This window comes from Neoarius graeffei, chromosome 14, assembly GCF_027579695.1.
Source record: "Neoarius graeffei isolate fNeoGra1 chromosome 14, fNeoGra1.pri, whole genome shotgun sequence".
Lineage (NCBI taxonomy): Eukaryota > Metazoa > Chordata > Actinopteri > Siluriformes > Ariidae > Neoarius > Neoarius graeffei.
Genome location: NC_083582.1, coordinates 65,516,856 through 65,534,405, shown reverse-complemented (window position 1 = coordinate 65,534,405; position 17,550 = coordinate 65,516,856). Strand labels below are relative to the sequence as shown.

The window sequence follows — 17,550 nt, the reverse complement described above, 5'->3', positions numbered from 1 at the left end:
AGTCGACAAGACAAGAGTAAAATGCACCGTGTCAAGCAGTAGCCAGTCATTCATTCTTAATACTTGTTTTCCTTTCTCTACACTCTTTTTGAAATAAAAAAGGCCAAAAGATAAATTCTGCTTTTGTCTCTGTCTTCATTTTATTCCAATTTAAGACACAATGGTCAGAAATACTTTGCATTGTGGGTTTAACTTTAGATTCGAACGGTCTTACTGCAAAATATCAATTTTACACATGCAAAGTAAATCAAGATTAATCGCGATTAACTATGAAATTTCTGAGATTAGTTGCGATCAAGAAAATTAATCTTTTGACAGCCCTAATAGGATGTTTTCCATTTTATTTTTTAGTTTTTGTAGCCATTGTAAAGCTTTGTAAAGTATAACAATGTTCTAGCTATAGAAATAAAACTTACTTACCAATTAATAAATTATTTTCTCACAAACATAATGCAAAACTGTGTTATATTACCAATATAAAATACACAGCTGATTTTCCCCTCCTCAGGTGCCTCACAGACTCCTCTCCCCTGCGCTCCACAGCTTTAAGCATTACACCAATTTCCGTATTTTCGCAGCTGTGAATGACATCAACCCCCCCAACCAAAAAAAGTAGGCGTACACCATGCTACTTTTTTTCCTTTGAATGGTAATAGACAACACAAAGACGCAATCGGACAGCAACCTTTTTTGTGAAAGTCTCTCTCTCTCTGAGGCACCTAAGGACAAAAAACTAATTCGGCTCCCCAACTCGGCTCCCACCGAAGAGCCGGCTCCCGTCGTTCACTTCAAAGAGCCGGCTCTTTGAACCGGATCGTTCGCGACCGACACATCACTACCGGTTTCCTACTGACCCAGACAAGAGGGCCAAATGGATTGCAGCTGTGAAGAGACAGGATTGGGAGCCAACAGAGTACTCCAGACTTTGCAGTGATCATTTCATTTCAGGTTAGTTTATCAGTTAACGCAATTTTGATAAAATATATAGCAAAAAGTAAATGGGTCAGTGTTTGTTAACCCATCTGAGCAGTGAAACAAGGCAGTGTTAATTTGTCTAGGGTTGCATGTAGCAGACATCGGACATAAAACGCAATAACAGAGGCTAGAAAGAAACGGGACACAGAAATAAATAAACAGGGCTCCATACCAAGGCTGGGTACAGTGTTTGCGATAAAAGACAGATCCAGTTTAACACGAATCACAGGTTACTTTCTTGTTAAAATGTGCAAAGGTCTCCACCATCTCATACCGCCTTGCACTGAAGGACTTAAAGGATATGGGACATGGATTTTTTTCTGGGCATAAATGCCGTCCAAAATGGCTGCGTCACGTGACTTGGTCACGTGGGTGAAATACCTCAATTGTCATTTTAGGTGGTTTGCACTCACTGTTATTCGCTAGATCCACTCGGAGATGGTTCCAAACCCTGAAGAAGGTCTGTATCCTTTTTTTGAGTGTATTCTTCTGGACGCCTTTTAACACACAATTATAATAGAACACATTGAATTTTATGCTCATTTTACAAAACAACTGTAAGTCAGATTAATTAAATAAGCCTAGTATTGTTAACTTGAATGTGGCTACCTGCAGGAATGTTGTGAAGCATTGTAGCAATGGTTGAAGCGTGTGTCTCAGTGTCTATCGGTATGATGCGTATCAGATCCGAAAACAGGGCAGCCAGGTCAGGCAGACAAGCCAGGTGTCTTATGTACTGCACCTGTCTCACACACACACACGCACAGGTACATGTGACATCAGTAATGCACAGATTAATTCAGTGCTTCACCATTTAAAGGTAGACCACCTTTCAGATTTTTCACGTTTAGGTCAAAGAAAGAATTTTCCCCGACATCCAATTATTTTTGTTTAGTGGACTGAAAGCGACTGAATTTGAATCACAGACTTCCGATTTTGGGCGGCACGGTGGTGTAGTGGTTAGCGCTGTCGCCTCACAGCAAGAAGGTCCTGGGTTCGAGCCCCGTGGCCGGCGAGGGCCTTTCTGTGCGGAGTTTGCATGTTCTCCCCGTGTCCGCGTGGGTTTCCTCCGGGTGCTCCGGTTTCCCCCACAGTCCAAAGACATGCAGGTTAGGTTAACTGGTGACTCTAAATTGAGCGTAGGTGTGAATGTGAGTGTGAATGGTTGTCTGTGTCTATGTGTCAGCCCTGTGATGACCTGGCGACTTGTCCAGGGTGTACCCCGCCTTTCGCCCGTAGTCAGCTGGGATAGGCTCCAGCTTGCCTGCGACCCTGTAGAAGGATAAAGCGGCTAGAGATAATGAGATGAGACTTCCGATTTTGTTACTTTTCTCGCTAAAAGAACAATTAATGAATTTAGAGCCATGTGACCCAAAATTCTCGTCTCGTCTCGTCTCGTCTTCTTCCGCTTTATCCGGGACCGGGTCGCGGAGGCAGCAGTCTAAGCAGGGAAGCCCAAACTTCCCTTTCCCCAGACACCTCGGCCAGCTCCTCGGGAAGAACACCGAGGCGTTCCCAGGCCAGCCGAGAGACATAGTCCCTCCAGCGTGTCCTGGGTCTTCCCCGGGGCCTCCTCCCGGGGGGACATGCCTGGAACACCTCCCCAGGGAGGCGTCCAGGAGGCATCCGAAAAAGATGCCCGAGCCACCTCAGCTGATTCCTCTCGATGTGGAGCAGCAGCGGCTCTACTCCGAGCTCCTCCCGAGTGACTGTGCTTCTCACCCTATCTCTAAGGGAGCGCCCAGCCACCCTGCGAAGGAAACTCATTTCGGCCGCTTGTATCCGCGATCTTGTCCTTTCGGTCATTACCCAAAGCTCATGACCATAATTCTCCCCAAAAATTCTCCGCTATTTTTTCTTGCTTCACCGTGACCTCATTCAAGATACTATGTCATGCATCACATGGTAGGCTTTCCCAGTTTACGCAAGGCATTGTGGGGTACAAATTTGAAACAGGAGAGAGAAATGAAGGACGCGAGTGTGTGAATGAAACGTGAAAGACCGACTCCAGTAACGGAAATTGAGAAGAAAAAAGATGTTATGTTGCGAAGGAAAGGAAACGTAGGACCAAACTAATAAATATCGGCGGTCAGCGAGCACCTCAGTGTGATCAGCTGTTTGTTTAGTGACAGAATGATGGAACAGTCAGTGCACGGTCACTTATAAGTAAACCTGTAGATGGCAGTAATGCAACACTGTGGATGCCAGCTGCCATAAACCCGAAAGATGAAAAAGATAACGACGACTCAGGTAAGCGTGCACATGCGCACATCGACTTCCTCTGTCTGCTTGACTGCGTGAAGCGAGCGATTTCATGCACGTTATTTGCTCGGGAATCCTCATCTCATCTCATTATCTCTAGCCGCTTTATCCTGTTCTACAGGGTCGCAAGCAAGCTGGAGCCTATCCCAGCTGACTACGGGCGAAAGGCGGGGTACACCCTGGACAAGTCGCCAGGTCATCACAGGGCTGACACATAGACACAGACAACCATTCACACTCACATTCACACCTACGCTCAATTTAGAGTCACCAGTTAACCTAACCTGCATGTCTTTGGACTGTGGGGGAAACCGGAGCACCTGGAGGAAACCCACGCGGATACGGGGAGAACATGCAAACTCTGCACAGAAAGGCCCTCGCCGGCCCCGGGGCTCGAACCCGGACCTTCTTGCTGTGAGGCGACAGCGCTAACCACTACACCACCGTGCTGCCCCTTTTTTAAAGATATTACAAAAATAAACATATATCACAATGACCAAATTTCAGAGGGAACTAAATTTCACCGATTTTATAAAATCGAAAGGCTGTCTACTTTTAATATCTGCATTAACTAAATTAAAACAGTACTAACCCTGAACCCTGACTGCTGAATTTGTAATTGTAAATAAATGTCATTCCTTTTGGATTAATTCCATCCTAAAAGTTGGAAAAAATCCTTTCCAATTTCATCTTAAAAATTCAGATATTACACACTTTTTTGAGAAACAATGAGAGCAGGGGAACTCGATCCTGTGCCTGGTTTTGGGTAATAAGCTGGGAAAGATGTTCCATAGTCAGGGTGTCTGGAGGCATCCAGAAAGACGCATGATGGCTGGGACAGTCAGAGGGGAGCGGAAGGAGGGAACGAGGGTCTCCCTTTAATATCTTAACCAGAGCACTGTTAGACAGCTTATCATCCATTGCAACCTGCTCCTGAGCATCAGTTAAGCGTCTGTTCAAATCCTGAAAACAGAAATAAAACCGAGAGCATGATTTAGCTATGCAGCTCAGGAGACAGATCACAGGTTTCATACAGGTTAGACAGCTTCCTGCTTCTCTTGTAGCTATCTTAGGGTTGAGGATATAAAATACATGGCAAAGAGCTATTTATACAGTGGTGCTTGAAAGTTTGTGAACCCTTTAGAATTTTCTCTATAGACCCCTTTCACTGACGTCACCTGAAACCGGAAGTAAACAGACCCTGCGCCATTTTGGAAGACCAACAAACTCGTGATTAGGGGGATAATAACGGCAGCGGTATGTGAACCCACAAGAATAAAGTGGAGTGGCAAACGACTTAAAAAAACAAATCTGAGCTGTTTTATTTATGATTTATTGGCCCAACAGTAGACTTGGAAGAAACCTGTGTGAGACTTGGCAAAAAACTGTGGATATAATGGATAAGTCTGTGCATGATCTGCTACACTTTGAGGTAAGCAAACGCAAGAAATTCAGATTTAAAACATGCTAAATTGGCCCCAAGTTGATAACTGTATGAGGAGCAAGCCTCCCAGACTTCTACATAATAATAATTTAGGATGGTTTGGGGCTTGCTCGCTGCTGCCAGGTTGGTTGTTGAGTAGCCTGACTGTTTTTTGTTCTTGCGTGTGGTATCATTGTTGACGCGAGGTTGTTTTTTGAACATGCCAATGCGGACACGATTTCCCCTGATGAGTTATGACTTCAGACGCGATGCATGTGTGGAGGTGTGGAGTCCGCATGATATGTGCGTAAGATAGGCTTCTCATGTGTTTGGAGATCCGCGCTCCGAGACAAGCGCAAGCACACACACCCTCAAGGGAAATAAAGGGGCCCCCTGAAAATATTGGCATAGTTCGAACACTGAGTGTAGGCACTGGGTGTAAACAACAAATAGTTTACAATGTCTGGGTAGCAAACAGATGGCAGAATTGGTGTCAGGTCCTCCTTATGTTTCCATTCTCCCTTGCCCCGAGTCTTATCATATGGGTCAAACCCATCAATCACAGCCAGTTTCTCCACATACCGTGCCCTTTCTGCAGCTGGTAATGTACTCACATAACCCGAATTATCATCCATCGTGTCACTTCACTCTCGCTCGTACTTTGTTTTATATTGTGAGTGCATGTACTTGGTCTTCCAATATGGCGCCTAACAAAATCTCGCGGCGCGGTGACGTCATGTGAAAGGGGTCTATTTCTGCATAAATATGACCTAAAACATCATCAGATTTTCACACAAGTCCTTAAAGTAGATAAAGAGAACCCAGTTAAACAAATGAGACAAAAATATTATACTTGGTCATTTATTTATTGAGGAAAATGATCTAATATTACATATCTGTGAATGGCAAAAGTATGTGAACCTTTGCTTTCAGTATCTGGTGTGACCCCCTTGTGCAGCAATAACTGCAACTAAACGTTTCCGGTAACTGTTGATCAGTCCTGCACACCGGCTTGGAGGAATTTTAGCCCGTTCCTCCGTACAGAACAGCTTCAACTCTGGGATGTTGGTGGGTTTCCTCACATGAACTGCTCGCTTCAGGTCCTTCCACAACATTTCGATTGGATTAAGGTCAGGACTTTGACTTGGCCATTCCAAAACATTAACTCGAGTCTTCTTTAATCATTCTTTGGTAGAACGACTTGTGTGCTTAGGGTCGTTGTCTTGCTGCATTACCCACCTTCTCTTGAGATTCAGTTCATGGACAGATGTCCTGACATTTTCCTTTAGAATTTGCTGGTATAATTCAGAATTCATTGTTCCATCAGTGATGGCAAGCCGTCCTGGCCCAGATGCAGCAAAACAGGCCCAAACCATGATACTACCACCACCATGTTTCACAGATGGGATAAGGTTCTTATGCTGGAATGCAGTGTTTTCCTTTCTCCAAACATTTAAACCAAAAAGTTCTATTTTGGTCTCATCCGTCCACAGAACATTTTTCCAATAGCCTTCTGGCTTGTCCACATGATCTTTACCAAACTGCAGACAAGCAGCAATGTTCTTTTTGGAGAGCAGTGGCTTTCTCCTTGCAACCCTGCCATGCACACCATTGTTGTTCAGTGTTCTCCTGATGGTGGACTCATGAACATTAACATTAGCCAATGTGAGAGAGGCCTTCAGTTGCTTAGAAGTTACCCTGGGGTCCTTTGTGACCTCGTCGACTATTACACACCTTGCTCTTGGAGTGATCTTTGTTGGTCGACCACTCCTGGGGAGGGTAACAATGGTCTTGAATTTCCTCCATTTATACACAATCTGTCTGACTGTGGATTGGTGGAGTCCAAACTCTTTAGAGATGGTTTTGTAACCTTTTCCAGCCTGATGAGCATCAACAACGCTTTTTCTGAGGCCCTCAGAAATCTCCTTTGTTCGTGCCATGATTCACTTCCACAAACGTGTGTTGTGAAGATCAGACTTTGATAGATCCCTGTTCTTTAAATAAAACAGGGTGCCCACTCACACATTGATTGAAAACACCTGACTCTAATTTCACCTTCAAATTAACTGCTAATCCTAGAGGTTCACATACTTTTGCCACTCACAGATATGTAATATTGGATCATTTTCCTCAATAAATAAATGACCAAGTATATTTTTATCTCATTTGTTTAACTGGGTTCTCTTTATCTACTTTTAGGACTCGTGTGAAAATCTGATGTTGTTTTAGGTCATATTTATGCAGAAATATAGAACATTCTAAAGGGTTCACAAACTTTCAAGCACCACTGTATGCAATGCACAATATTTAAATAAAAATACAGCTAGGGCGGAATTGTGATTTCTGTAAACTGACCTTTAGAACAGGATTGATGACACTTTGGCAAACCTGCTTCTCCCACTCCTCTCGGGCCTGTCGAGAAGACCATTCTGCTCCCCCCTGATGGACCCGAACTGGTAAAGAATAAAATCTGGTGTGAACAGACATAGTTCTGAACATCCATTCAAACAGTACTTAGGCCCTGCTTGACTAATATCCCAAATAAAGAGTATTCCATGTACATTTGCACTGACACCTTTATTCAGAGTAATTTACAGAAGTGTCTTGTGGTCTCTATCAAAACATATCCTTGTGTTATTTCATCAGGTCAGAGACTAAGAATAGGATCAAGATGAAACATGTTGGGGTTAGTACAGCATGAAAAGAAGGCACACAATACAGATTTTTTTTTTTTTTGCTTTGGTATCTCAGGTAACTTAAATTCAAGTAAAGCACTGATCAAATGCAGCGAAATCCACTAAAAACTGTTTAATATATGATTATAAATTGTAAAATCGTATAAATGAGTATCTGAGACACAAACTTCTGCTGGACAACGTATATATGGCGGCATGGTGGTGTAGTGGTTAGCGCTGTCGCCTCACAGCAAGAAGGTCCGGGTTCGAGCCCTGTGGCTGGCAAGGGCGTTTCTGTGAGGAGTTTGCATGTTCTCCCCGTGTCTGCGTGGGTTTCCTCCGGGTGCTCCGGTTTCCCCCACAGTCCAAAGACATGCAGGTTAGGTTAACTGGTGACTCTAAATTGACCGTAGGTGTGAATGTGAGTGTGAATGGTTGTCTGTGTCTATGTGTCAGCCCTGTGATGACCTGGCGACTTGTCCAGGGTGTACCCCGCCTTTCACCCGTAGTCAGCTGGGATAGGCTCCAGCTTGCCTGCGACCCTGTAGAACAGGGTCTACAGAATGGATGGGTGTATACCGGTGTGTGTGTATATATATATATATATATATATATATATATATACACACACACACACACACACCATAAAACTAACCTTAGTGTGAAAAAAGTCATAATTTTGAAAAACTCATTATTTTGAGATACCGAGACATAAGTTTGAGACAATTTAATAAAGTAATAATTGTTCAAAATGGCAAAGCTAATCCATCTATCCATCCATCCATCCATCCATCCATCACCTGTAGCCGCTTATCCTGTGCAGGGTCGCAGGCAAGCTGGAGCCTATCCCAGCTGACTATGGGCGAGAGGCGGGGTACACCCTGGACAAGTCGCCAGGTCATCACAGGGCTGACACATAGACACACAACCATTCACACTCACATTCACACCTACGGTCAATTTAGAGTCACCAGTTAACCTAACCTGCATGTCTTTGGACTGTGGGGAAAACCAGAGCACCCGGAGGAAACCCATGCGGACACGGGGAGAACATGCAAACTCCACACAGAAAGGCCCTCATCGGCCGCTGGACTCAAACCCAGAACCTTCTTGCTGTGAGGCGACAGTGCTAACCACTACACCACCGTACTGCCTTGGGTACGTCAAGAAAATGCAAATTAAATACCTGCCCTTTGGTTATATTCACTGTTCTGAAAGTACCTTCCAGGTAATAATAAATCATACTGCAGACATAAACTTAATCTGGTTCCAGAAATACCACCCTGTATTTTGGACCTCTAGATAGAAACGGCATTTTCTGTCACGAGCTTGCGCTCCTCCTTGGCATGGATTGGTTTCCATGGCGACCACATATGCATGTGTATATATTTTGTTGCAGTTATCACCATTCACCACCTCTGATTTGGGATTAGTTGATTACTGATGATTGTGCATCTTTAGGTTAGTGTATATTAGCCATGCTAGGCAAAGATATCAAGGCACAAAGTCTTCTTTATCATTCCTTACCCGTCTATGATCTCTGTTCATTTGGATTCCCTACATTCCTCTTCATACTTGAGACTAATGGCACTGTGATTGAGGAATCTTCAATGTGCATATCCAACTGCCTTGCATTTGTGATCATGTATCAGGTGGCACTTTAGTTCAGCATTTCCAGATTGTTCTTATCAGTTTACATACGAAATGACAATGTAATGGCATGTCACACATGACACTCACGGACCTGTGGGGAGCTGTGCTGAGGTGTTGAGGATCAGATGAACCATGATGGCTGTGTCATCACAGTTCAGATTCAGAGTCTTTCCCAGAACCTCCATGTCCTTTTCAAGATGGTGCCACAGAAACTCTTGGGTATTGGGTACAGTAGGATGAATCATTGTATGGATACCCTGCGAAGATTTATACAACTTGTTTATTGTAATAATATTTTAATAAATCCATGGTGAATGTTTTTCAGCATGTACAGACTACACACGTTATTATTATTCTCATGTTTGGATTAATTTTTTCCCCCATGTTTGGATTCTTTACAGCTTGAATTAATGATCATTTTATATGATTTGTACTCACTGAAACATCTGGGAATTGATGGAAATACAAGAAGTAAACTTCATGACTCTTCATTGTTGAGAATTAAACATGCACTTTAACCCTTCAATTCATAATTTAGCAATGGGCCTGCTGACTGAATCATATCAGGCTGTCTCTTTTAATGAATTAATAGCAAAAGAACTGTGATATTCATCTTCAAACAAACCAATATACTGTACAGTATGTTTATTATTCAATAATTATCCATCCATCCGTTATCTGTAGCCGCTTTATCCTGTTCTACAGGGTCGCAGGCAAACTGGAGCCTATCCCAGCTGACTACGGGCGAAAGGCGGGGTACACCCTGGACAAGTCGCCAGGTCATCACAGGGCTGACACATAGACACAGACAACCATTCACACTCACATTCACACCTACGGTCAATTTAGAGTCACCAGTTAACCTAACCTGCATGTCTTTGGACTGTGGGGGAAACCGGAGCACCCGGAGGAAACCCACGCGGACACGGGGAGAACATGCAAACTCCACACAGAAAGGCCCTCGCCGGCCACGGGGCTCGAACCCGGACCTTCTTGCTGTGAGGCAACAGCGCTAACCACTACACCACCGTGCCGCCCCTGAAGAGAATATAAGAGTATTAAATCTCAGTGTACCTGGGGATTGAGAGAGGATCCATGTAGCATAGCCAGATGAAGGAAGAGACGCAGCACACAGGACTGGGCCATAGACAGATCTCTGTTTGGAGCGTCAGATCTGCGGGCAGCAGCATCCAGAATATGGCCTGGTCGGGTCCGATCTCGCATATTGCTTTGGACTTCCATGAATCCATCTACTGCTCTGTGGTGTAGACCACCAATAGGCACTCCACATGTGGCACACTTTCCTTCAGCCACTGGCCTCCCACACTAACAGAAGAAAAGAAATATATTTAAGTTTTACGTACTGTTTAATTCACAACACACTCATAGTTTCCTTACAGAAACATTTTAATGTGTCATCTTTTTTCATCATACTGGATAAAGTGACAATTAAATGGCTGTAATATAGCTATCCTGGAAGCAATTAGTGATGAACTGCAGCTCACCTCTCCAACAAAAGCTACGTGTCCGTTTTTACAAGCTGTAATTCAAAATGGGAAAAAAAATGGAGACAACATGTCACAACATATCTCCTAATGTCAACTTCAAGTGATATACACGACCACTCAAAAGTTAGGACACACTTGAATGAATACATTATATATCGTCCCCATTGTTCTCAAGACATTTTGATTGAGGTTTAGGCGTAATTATTTATTATTATTTTTCTAAAATTTTTTATTATTTCCCCCAAACAAGTAGTTTTCATTCAGAACTCAGGAGAAGCAGTGAGGAGATCAGCCTATTTGCGAACTTTAAGAAAAGTTTCCTGAGTGATGTATTCAGAAGTCATCGAGAGTATGTTCCAACAAGCAGTGTGGGAAATAAGGCCGGACCGGCGGACATTGACCGGTCAGTGTTACCAATCGTCCGTCTGTATTTCAAAAGCATCAAACCAGATGGCCCATGAAAAAATTGTAAAGATATGGGTCTATTCCACTTCCAATTTTCTTCCAAATCTTACACTGGGCGAATACGTTATGTCGTAACATGGCCTGTGAAATGGGGGCCCCCGCGGGCGCAATTTTAAAAATTCATAACTTGGCCACCAATGGTCCAAGCCCCGCCAAAATTTACAGTACAGGCACCTCCCTGTCCCTGATTGGCACACTAAATAAGACAATAATAATACACTCAGTATTCACTGTTGTTTTTATTGCACGATGCAGTTGAACTAGTGTTTTAGGGTTGACAGGATCTGATTGATCCAGTCAGGTGATTATGAGTTCAGTTTACATGAAACTTTGCAGTACAGTATTATGTTACGTGCCAAACTGACAATTAATGGTTATGTTCAGTGTTGGGCAAGTTACTTCAAAACTGTTTTGCATTATTTATTACTTGTTACTGTCATTTTAAAGTAATTAGTTACATTACAATATTACTGTATTTAAAATGTAAGGCATTACACTACTATTGCTTTACTTTTAAGTTACTCTCACCAAAATAACTGGAAGTATGGATTTGGCAATCTAAATGTAGCTCAAGACGCTCAATTAGCTCATCACACATCCAGTGGAAGGTGATGTGATATCTGGCTGAGCTAGGCTTATGGTTAAAAACAGTAGAATATAATAGCCACAGTGACGGCTCATGGCACAATACAAGGAACAATCATCGCAAGAGCAGACAAAAGGTGAAAGTCTGGCAAATTGTGATAGAAATACCGTAACTTTAGGCCTATTCATATTAACATTAATTGAACTGTATTGTATTGTAATGTCTAAAGATATGACAGGATACAAAATTAGCATTTCTATGCTTTTATTGTTTTCAAGTTTACAGCATTAAGCATAGTTTATGCTTCATAAAAAAAAAAAAAAGAATAGCCCTAAGGGATATGACTCATCTCATCTCATTATCTCTAGCCGCTTTATCCTTCTACAGGGTCGCAGGCAAGCTGGAGCCTATCCCAGCTGACTACGGGCAAAAGGCCGGGTACACCCTGGACAAGTCGCCAGGTCATCACAGGGCTGACACATAGACACAGACAACCATTCACACTCACGGTCAATTTAGAGTCACCAGTTAACCTAACCTGCATGTCTTTGGACTGTGGGGGAAACCGGAGCACCCGGAGGAAACCCACGCGGACAACATGCAAACTCCACACAGAAAGGCCCTCGCCGGCCATGGGGCTCGAACCTAGGACCTTCTTGCTGTGAGGCGACAGCGCTAACCACTACACCATCGTGCTGCCCGGGATATGACTCCATTTCAGAAATTTAACAAAAATGAACATATTATGGCAAATCGTAGCCTACAATAAAACTGGCCTGGAAAAAAACAAAACACAAGCCTTTCAAATCACGGCTAGACAATGACTATTAGCTATATGAGGTTACCCAGTCACATTTCGAAAAACGGAATTAGAAATAAAATCAAAGTGCTTTTAATGATATTGAAGTGCTTAGGCATATTAGCCCTCGAAGGAAAGGCAGCTCACTCACTTTAGTCTGACTTCCGACCAGAAAAAAAACTCAGTTATACAGGACAAAAATGTAAACAAAATGTCAGCATATCTTCAACAACATACTCCGCTACAAGTCTCCTAACCTCTTGAGGCTGAAGGAGCATCTCAGAGCGGGAGAAGGTTAATTTTGGCTGCTTTGTGATTTTATCGCCACTCTCATCCTCTGCTTGCTTCCTTGCTAACTTCATGTTACTATGGCACCTCTGTAAATGCTTAGTTAAATTACTGGTGCTATTTTGGGAAGTGGACAGTTCTTTAGGTTTAGCACACAAAGTGCATTTGACTACGATGTTCTTCACATCCTTATTTTTCACAAACTTAAAGTAATGGGCAGGGCCAGATTAACATGGCCAGGGGCCCCTAGGCGACAAGTTGCTGTAGCCCCCCCGGCCACCACCATCTTATCCCATCTACCTGTAAAGAACTGTCTATTTTCTACATTTTAAAGTTTTTTGTTTTGTTTTTTTATAAAGCTCAAAATGAAATTTTATAAAGCTCAAAAAGCTCAATAGAGCTTTGTCACGTTGGGCTTTTTGCCGTTGCGCCTTGCGCTTTTGAGCACCGCTCTCGTATTTTCTGTCACACATGTTCACTGTTCAACTGTGGAGTGACGTCGTGCGTGACGTCTAACGTTTATATATGGCAGGCGAATTTGCCTCACCCAATCAGCATCCGTTTATTTAAATATTCATTTTGAGCCAATGAATATGAAGGGTTTTTTTTCTTTTGACCAATTGGGGGCCCCCCTGCGAGGTGGGGGGCGTGGGGGCCCCTAGGCTGAAGCCATATGAAGCCTGTGCGGTGATCCGGGCGTGGTAATGGGCGTATGCCCATCTGGAGAATGTGCTATCCGACGTTAGATCAGCTGCAGGTTCACTCATCTCTCTCTCCTGTCTGACTAGCCTTAAAGTGCCATTCCACCATTGGATGTATTTTTTTGGCATAAAATACAATATACTGGCTAGACAGAGAAATCTTTTAGCTTCAAAATGATATATCAAACATAATTTTTTGACAACGACAAGTATATTAATTTTGCGACCAAAGTCACCTACCCTTTTAATTTCCGCGCGGTAGTGAAACGTGATGTCATCGGCAGGTTCCCCTTCTTGTGTACCACATCACGTGTGACACGGCACAGATTATCAGCAATGGCGGATAGAACGCGATTGTCAGCTTTGGAAAAGAAGCGAAGGAAAATAGCAAGTGATGCCCAAAGGAGACGTGACGTGGTACACAAGAAGGGGAACCTGCCGATGACATCACGTTTCACTACCGCGCGGAAATTAAAAGGGTAGGTGACTTTGGTCGCAAAATTAATATACTTTTTTTTTTTAAAGATATTTTTTGGGCTTTTTTCACCTTTATTGGATAGGACAGTGTAGAGACAAGACAGGAAATGAGTGGGAGAGAGAGACAGGGAGGGATCGGGAAATGACCTCGGGTCGGAATCGAACCCGGGTCCCCGGATTTATGGTATGGCGCCTTAGCCACCTGAGCCACAACGCCCCCAAAATTAATATACTTGTCGTTGTCAAAAAATTATGTTTGATATATCATTTTGAAGCTAAAAGATTTCTCTGTCTAGTCATGTTGTCATAAAATATATTGTATTTTATGCCAAAGAATACATCCAATGGTGGAATGGCACTTTAAGGAAAAGGAAGTGAAACATTTTGCGTGGACGTTTCATCTCTGCTGATCTTGCGGTGATTTTGGCGAATTTGTATGAAGGAAAAACCCCCCCACCACTTCATTCCAGGTTAAAAATGCATTGTAACGCACGTTACTGACATTTGTACCGAGTAAAATATTACCAATTTTTTTCTGTAATGCCTTACATTACCGCGTTACCGCAAAAAGCAATGCATTACAGTAATTCGTTACTTTTGTAACGCGTTACTCCCAACACTGGTTGTTATTATGATGTGCAATTTTTTTTTATTCATAATAAGAATGACAGTGATAGTCATATGCTTTGGAGGATGTAGATTTATATTTTGATAGAGTTTTTATTTTCTTCTATTTTCTAAGTTCTAGTCCAGCAGATTTCAGTCTGAATGCCACATGATATTACCATGTCTCATTTATTTTAAAAGTCAGTTTGTTAAAAAATTACTTGGAATCTCGTACTTAAAATTTTTAACTCTATTATGTAAGAATAGTTGTGTTGTTAATTACTAAATTTCTTATAGACTTATTATAAACGTAGTATAAAAATAGTCGTTGTTGACATAATGTTTCATGAGTGTTATTATAGTACCTGTATATGAGCACCAGTAAGTTGTAACCAACTGGAACATCTCTGGCCCCCATACTTTTTTCTAGACATGGATCTGACCTGTGTGCGCTACTGTTTTCTTGGGTAGAACTTTAAGCATGCTTTTCTTGAATCTTCTGACATTTTCTTGTAAATTATATTTAATTTGTAGTGTCATTAGCAACTAATGTCTAGTGTAATTTGGCCTTTGTGGATCACAAAAATGTGCCTGGAAATAGCTGAGAAGCTATCTCCAGGCATCTAAAGCCCTTCAGTTTCCAGGGCCCTAAGTCGGGCCCCGGACCCCCGGCTGCATTGTTCTGGGCTTTTGGCCCGTCATTCGGACAGGCTAAAATTTGGATAACATTTCAGACTTGTCTGTCCTGTGACAGTCTGCTTAAAATTCCTTATTTCCCACACTAAACAAGGATTTTATTAAGAAATTAAAATATAAAATCGTTTTGATTTGATTTTCTGGGTTATTCCATAATTCCATATGTGATATTTATGAGTATCAATGTCATCATTTTTCTAAAACAATAGGGGTATCCAAACTTTTCAGTGGTGTGTCAACTGTTGAACATATTCTGACGAATTCAGGTGCTACAGATTTAAGCAAACTATTTCGATTCGATATCACTCCATTCCAAACTTACTGTACATCCTCAGCTTTCCTTCCAGTAACCACTGTCTGGCCAGATTGCTGTTGTCATCTGGCATGGTGGGAAGAAATGCTTCCTGGATGAAGAGAGAACTCCTTTAATTTCACACAGTGACTCCTTGACCGAATTCAAAGCCATCATAAATTCACTTGTGTTTTGATATACTAATTAAAATAATTCATTTGATTTGTCATAGTTAATTCTGCCATCCTGCAATGTATACTGCACTGTGTTATATTGTGTTGGACTGTATTGAACTGAATTGTATCACTGTAATATTTATATAACTATGTGGCAGTGGAAGCATGGCCAAGCGTCGGTTTGTGAATGGAGAGCGGGGCCAGGGAAGGTGAATGGGAAAGTCATTACACTTGCTGTCAATTAATGTTGTGTGTGTGTCTGTGTGTGTGAGAATGAATGAGTTGACCGAGCTGAAAAGTAATCGGAAAACTGGAAATAAAGCCTGTGTTGACACTACTTCCTGCCTGTCTGTGCTTCAGTATTCCACTCATGTCAGGAACATACTACAAATCTTTATATATACACACACACAGGGTTAGTCAAAATTATGTTAACACTTAAATGGTAGAAACCAATTGGATCTGTAGTGGAAGTTCATCCATGGCGTACTGCTGCACCATCTGTAAGTAGACATCTGACATCCCTGTTGGGGTGTCAAAAAAGTAGGGCCCAATTACACCAGCAGCGGTCACGGCGCATCACACGTTCAGGAGAAAAATAATCCATTAGTGTTAACATTATTTTGACTAACCCTCGTCTCTCGTCTTCTTCCGCTTATCCGGGACCGGGTCGCGGAGGCAGCAGTCTAAGCATGGAAGCCCAAACTTCCCTTTCCCCAGACACCTCGGCCAGCTCCTCGGGAAGAACACCGAGGCGTTCCCAGGCCAGCCGAGAGACATAGTCCCTCCAGCGTGTCCTGGGTCTTCCCCGGGCCCTCCTCCCGGGGGGACATGCCTGGAACACCTCCCCAGGGAGGCGTCCAGGAGGCATCCGAAAAAGATGCCCGAGCCACCTCAGCTGGTTCCTCTCGATGTGGAGGAGCAGCGGCTCTACTCCGAGCTCCTCCCGAGTGACTGTGCTTCTCACCCTATCTCTAAGGGAGCGCCCAGCCACCCTGCGAAGGAAACTCATTTCAGCCGCTTGTATCCGTGATCTTGTTCTTTCTGTCATTACCCAAAGCTCATGACCATAGGTGAGAGTCGGAACGTAGATCGACCAGTAAATTGAGAGCTTCGCCTTTTGGCTCAGCTCCTTCTTCACCACGACGGACTGGTAAAGCGACCGCATCACTGCGGAGGCTGCACCGATCCGCCTGTCGATCTCACGCTCCATCCTTCCCTCACTCGTGAACAAGATCCCGAGATACTTAAACTCCTCCACTTGAGGCAGGACTTCTCCACCAACCTGGAGAGGGCAAGCCACCCTTTTCCGGTCGAGAACCATGGCCTCGGACTTGGAGGTGCTGATTCTCATCCCAACCGCTTCACACTCGACTGCAAACCGCCCCAGTGCATGCTGAAGGTCCTGGTTTGAAGAAGCCAACAGGACAACATCATCTGCAAAAAGCAGAGATGAAATCCTGTGGTTCCCAAACAGGATTCCTTCCGGCCCCTGGCTGCGCCTAGAAATTCTGTCCATAAAAATTATGAACAGAACCGGTGACAAAGGGCAGCCCTGCCGGAGTCCAACATGCACTGGGAACAGGTCTGACTTACTGCCGGCAATGCGAACCAGACTCCTGCTCCGTTCATACAGGGACCGGACAGCCCTTAGCAAAGAGCCCCGAACCCCATACTCCCGAAGCACCCCCCACAGAATACCATGGGGGACACGGTCGAATGCCTTCTCCAGATCCACAAAGCACATGTGGACTGGTTGGGCAAACTCCCATGAACCCTCGAGCACCCTATGAAGGGTATAGAGCTGGTCCAGTGTTCCGCGAGCAGGACGAAAACCGCATTGTTCCTCCTGGATCCGAGGTTCGACTATTGGTCGAATTCTCCTCTCCAGTACCCTGGAGTAAACTTTCCCTGGGAGGCTGAGAAGTGTGATTCCCCTATAATTGGAGCACACTCTCCGGTCCCCTT

General features: G+C 43.5%; 1 protein-coding gene across 1 annotated transcript in view; it reads right to left on the bottom strand.

Moving 5' to 3' along the window:
- rnf213b (ring finger protein 213b) overlaps window positions 1-17,550 on the bottom strand; it is a 140,818-nt gene that overhangs the window by 16,623 nt on the left and 106,645 nt on the right. The window contains exons 49-56 of the mRNA XM_060940238.1: window positions 15,437-15,518; window positions 10,494-10,528; window positions 10,063-10,314; window positions 9,080-9,245; window positions 7,016-7,113; window positions 3,952-4,200; window positions 1,585-1,717; window positions 1,389-1,472 (exon numbers count right to left, since the gene is read on the bottom strand). Of these exons, the coding sequence (XP_060796221.1) occupies window positions 1,389-1,472; window positions 1,585-1,717; window positions 3,952-4,200; window positions 7,016-7,113; window positions 9,080-9,245; window positions 10,063-10,314; window positions 10,494-10,528; window positions 15,437-15,518 (1,099 nt within the window). The remainder of the gene's footprint in view (window positions 1-1,388; window positions 1,473-1,584; window positions 1,718-3,951; window positions 4,201-7,015; window positions 7,114-9,079; window positions 9,246-10,062; window positions 10,315-10,493; window positions 10,529-15,436; window positions 15,519-17,550) is intronic.